Consider the following 4,313-nt stretch of genomic DNA (forward strand, 5'->3'; position numbering starts at 1 on the left):
TCATCCTAGGGGGGTCTAAGGGACCCCCAGCACCCAGATTGCTAAATAATCATAAAACGAGGAAACGCAACCAGACCGGGGACCGGAAAGGGAGCTGCGAGAGCGGCAGGGGCAACCAGGAGGCCGCGGAGAGGTTCGGGCTCTGGCGCCACCCCTCCAGGGCGGCAATGGTTGCGCTGTGACGTCATTGACTCATTCATAAAATGCTGCGGCTCCTCGTACTCCAACCGCATCTGCAGCGAGCAGCCCAGGAGTGGAGACAGAGCCGGCGGCGGCGCAGCAAGAGAGCAGTGACCGCGCTCCCACCCAGCTCTGCCCCAAAGCTGCTAACCTGCCTCTATCCCTGCCTAGCCCTTCGCCTCGGCTTTGCCTACCCGCGACCATGATGTTCTCAGGCTTCAATACGGACTACGAGGCGTCCTCGTCCCGCTGTAGCAGCGCCTCCCCGGCCGGGGACAGTCTCTCTTACTACCACTCACCGGCCGACTCCTTCTCCAGCATGGGCTCCCCTGTCAATGCGCAGGTAAGGCTGGCTCCGCGCCACCGCGGGGACGGGGATTCGGGGTCACCGGGGAGGAGACACCGGACGGGAAGCGGAGTAAGATGAGTAGGGGACTCCTCTTGAGTCGGGGACTCCTCTTGGGCCGGGAGGGAGGCTGCCCCGGCTGGAGCAGCCCTATTTTGGGAGCCCTAGACTTGTTGGGAGCGCACACGCGCTTGTCAAGTTAGAATTGGTTCTCCTTTCCCGCGGCAGGCTCTTTCTGATCCGCCCCCGGCCGCGCTCTCTGACTGGTCTCTGGTACCAGTTGGGGCAAACCTGTCCCAAGCAAAGACTGGCTAACTAGAGCCTGACTCCTCCAGGGAGGCGGCAAAAAGCGGCAACCCCCCTCCGCTCCCAGCCTGAAGCAGCGACGGGGAAGGAGGGCGCAGCAGGCGGGTGTGTAAGGCAGTTTCATTGATAAAAAGCGAGTTCATTCAGGAGACTCCGGAGCGGCGCTTGCGTCAGCACAGACGTCAGGGATATTTATAACAAACCCCCTTTCAAGCCAGTGATGCTGAAGGGATAACGGGAACGCAGCAGCGGGATGTAGGAGAAAGGCACTGCGCTGCGCCCCGGAATTCTTGGCGGAAAGGGGAAGACCTTTCATCCAGGATGAGGGGAATATAAGAAGACATGAGCAGTCCCGGGCAGAACCATGTCTCTTCCCTCTCTCTCCCTGCTGCGTGCGGCACTGGGAAACTCACCTCACCTGCGTCCCGAGCCCGCTCGCTCACGTCAGCTTCTCCTTCCTGTTTTGTTCTAGGACTTTTGCACGGATCTGGCGTCCTCCAGTGCCAACTTCATCCCAACTGTGACTGCCATCTCGACCAGCCCGGACCTGCAGTGGCTGGTGCAGCCCACCCTAGTCTCCTCGGTGGCCCCCTCCCAGACCAGAGGCCCCCACCCCTACGGGGTCCCCGCCGCCTCGGCGGGGGCTTACTCCAGGGCTGGAGTCATGAAGACCATGACAGGAGGCAGAACTCAGAGCATTGGCAGGAGGGGCAAGGTGGAACAGGTGAGTCCTTCCGCACCTTCTCTGTGTTTTAGGGGTAGGGACTGGGGGGAGGGCCCCGCACTGGTGTAGATGGGGGAAGTCAATGAAGGAACTGACTACCCATCCTGAACGGGGAACTCTGGCCCCAAGCCCACTCCATCTGGAGTCTGGCTCTTGATAGTCACACCCCCAGGAGGACCCTAACAGTTCCTTCCCTAAGGGGTCCCTATCTCATGCTTTTACACTGGGCTTTTCTTCATTCTCTTGCTGAGCATCTTATTTGAAATGCAAGTCACAGCCAGCCCGCAGCCGCAGGTTAGAAAGACTTGGCTTCGCAGACAGAGGTGTCAGGAAGCTGGGAAGTGGCAGGAGCCAGTTCCACTGGGGCAGGTGAATGGAGCTCATGGCAGACGCTGTTACTGACTGCTGGTCTTTTTTTCCTTCCAGTTGTCCCCAGAAGAAGAGGAGAAAAGGCGAATCCGAAGGGAAAGGAATAAGATGGCTGCAGCCAAATGCCGGAATCGGAGGAGGGAGCTGACGGACACACTCCAAGCGGTAGGTAGATTTCATGGGTTGCTCCTTGTCAAAACTTAAGGGGAAAGTTGGAGAACAATTGGGCATCGAGGAGCAGTGTCCTTGAGCAAGACCGTGTCTCATGCGTTGCTTTATCCCGCTGTGTACAGGAGACAGACCAACTAGAAGACGAGAAGTCTGCTCTGCAGACTGAGATTGCCAACCTGCTGAAGGAGAAGGAGAAACTGGAGTTCATCCTGGCCGCTCACCGACCGGCCTGCAAGATGCCCGACGGCCTGGGCTTCCCAGAAGAGATGTCTGTGGCTTCCCTTGATCTGGGTGGAGGCCTGCCTGAGGCTGCCACCTCTGAGTCCGAGGAGGCCTTCGCCTTGCCCCTCCTCAACGACCCCGAGCCCAAGCCTGCAGTGGAGCCCATCAAAAACATGCGTGGCGTGGAGCTGAAGGCTGAGCCCTTTGATGACTTCCTGTTCCCAGCATCCTCCAGGCCCAGCGGCTCTGAGACCTCCCGCTCTGTGCCAGACATGGACATGTCTGGTTCCTTCTATGCAGCAGACTGGGAGCCCCTGCACGGTGGCTCCCTGGGGCTGGGGCCCATGGCCACAGAGCTGGAGCCCCTGTGCACCCCGGTGGTCACCTGTACTCCCAGCTGCACTACTTACACGTCTTCCTTTGTCTTCACCTACCCCGAGGCTGACTCCTTTCCCAGCTGTGCGGCTGCCCACCGTAAGGGCAGCAGCAGCAACGAGCCCTCCTCTGATTCGCTCAGCTCACCCACGCTGCTGGCCCTGTGAGCGGGCAAGGCAGGGAGGCAGCGGGCACACACCAGTGCCGCTGTCCTGAGCTGCTGCATTACAGAGAGGAGAAACACATCTTCCCTCGAGGGTTCCCGTAGACCTAGGGAGGACCTTTTCTGTGCGTGAAACACACCAGGCTGTGGGCCTCAGAGGACTTGAAAGCATCCACGGGTGGACTCAAGTCTTTACCTCTTTCGGAGATGTAGCAAAACGCATGGCGTGTGTATTGTTCCCAGTGACACATCTGAGAGCTGGTAGTTAGTAGCATGTGGGGCCAGGCCTGGGTCTGTGTCTCTTTTTCTCTTTAGTCTTCTCATAGCATTAACTAATCTATTGGGTTCGTTATTGGAATTAACCTGGTGCTGGATATTTTCAAATTGTATCTAGTGCAGCTGATTTTAACAATAACTACTGTGTTCCTGGCAATAGTGTGTTCTGATTAGCAATGACCAATATTAAACTAAGAAAAGATAGGACTTTATTTTCTAGTAGATAGAAGTTAAATAGCGATATCTATGTACTGTAGTTTTTCTTCAACATCAATGTTCATTGTAATGTTACTGATCATGCATTGTTGAGGTGGAATGATTGTTCTGACATTAACAGTTTTCCATGAAAACGTTTTATTGTGTTTTTAATTTATTTATTAAGATGGATTCTCAGATATTTATATTTTTATTTTATTTTTTTCTACCTTGAGGTCTTTTGACATGTGGAAAGTGAATTTGAATGAAAAATTTAAGCATCGTTTGCTTATTGTTCAAAGACATTGTCAATAAAAGCATTTAAGTGGAATGCGACCAACCCTGTGCTCTGTTCATTTTGGAAGTTTGGTAAGATTCTGAAAGGTATCGGAGACCAGCTTGTCAAGAAGGGTAGCTTCTGGAGGGGGACGCACCCCTTTGTTTGATCTCTTATCAAAGAAGAGAAGGAAACACTAGAGCTGTTGCTGGAATATGTTATAAATACCAGAAGTCTTCACAGTGCACTACTAGGATTCTCTACCTATAGCTTCTGAGGGTGGGAATCTGCTCTGAGATAGCTTTTGTGAGTACATGTCTTCCTGCTTCTTTTTCTGTTTTGAAAGTCAAAGGGATGAATATTTAAATCTAGTTATGCTAATATTAAATTTAAATGTCTTGATTTTCAAGGAACCCTTTTAACAAATAAAATTCAGCTCTGCACGAACTACTTTGACTTTTTAATCCAACACCATCATGTGAAGGGTTACCTCCACTTTTAAGGTGAGCTAACTGAAGAATGGTTAGAATGAATGACTTCCTCAATGTCTCGCTATTGGGATTGGAATCATCCTCACTCATTATCCTGTCGACCAGGCTGAACTACTGCCGGACACTTGATTTCAGAGAGAGGAAGGGAGAGGGAGAGAGGGATAGAAACATCAATGATAAGAATCGCCTGCCTCTTGCATGCCCCCTTCTGGGGATTG

The 4,313-nt window shown here is 53.2% G+C and overlaps 1 protein-coding gene across 1 annotated transcript; it reads left to right on the forward strand.

Annotated features, from left to right (window-relative positions):
• The first annotated feature begins 201 nt into the window (after positions 1–201).
• Positions 202–4,048, forward strand: FOS (FBJ murine osteosarcoma viral oncogene homolog). The gene is made up of 4 exons (XM_006778797.2): positions 202–523; positions 1,305–1,556; positions 1,983–2,090; positions 2,219–4,048. The coding sequence occupies exons 1-4, from the start codon at positions 383–385 to the stop codon at positions 2,858–2,860; spliced, it is 1,143 nt and encodes a 380-aa protein (XP_006778860.1). The 5' UTR covers positions 202–382; the 3' UTR covers positions 2,861–4,048.
• The last annotated feature ends 265 nt before the right edge of the window (positions 4,049–4,313 follow it).

The sequence above is a fragment of the Myotis davidii genome, unplaced genomic scaffold (genome assembly GCF_000327345.1).
Source record: "Myotis davidii unplaced genomic scaffold, ASM32734v1 scaffold309, whole genome shotgun sequence".
Classification (NCBI taxonomy): domain Eukaryota; kingdom Metazoa; phylum Chordata; class Mammalia; order Chiroptera; family Vespertilionidae; genus Myotis; species Myotis davidii.

Coding starts and splice junctions, on each gene's coding strand:
- FOS (XM_006778797.2), top strand. CDS start 383: ATGATGTTCTCAGGCTTCAATACGGACTACGAGGCGTCCTCGTCCCGC. Junction 524..1,304: donor GCTCCCCTGTCAATGCGCAG/GTAAGGCTGGCT, acceptor GTTTTGTTCTAG/GACTTTTGCACGGATCTGGC. Junction 2,091..2,218: donor TGACGGACACACTCCAAGCG/GTAGGTAGATTT, acceptor CGCTGTGTACAG/GAGACAGACCAACTAGAAGA.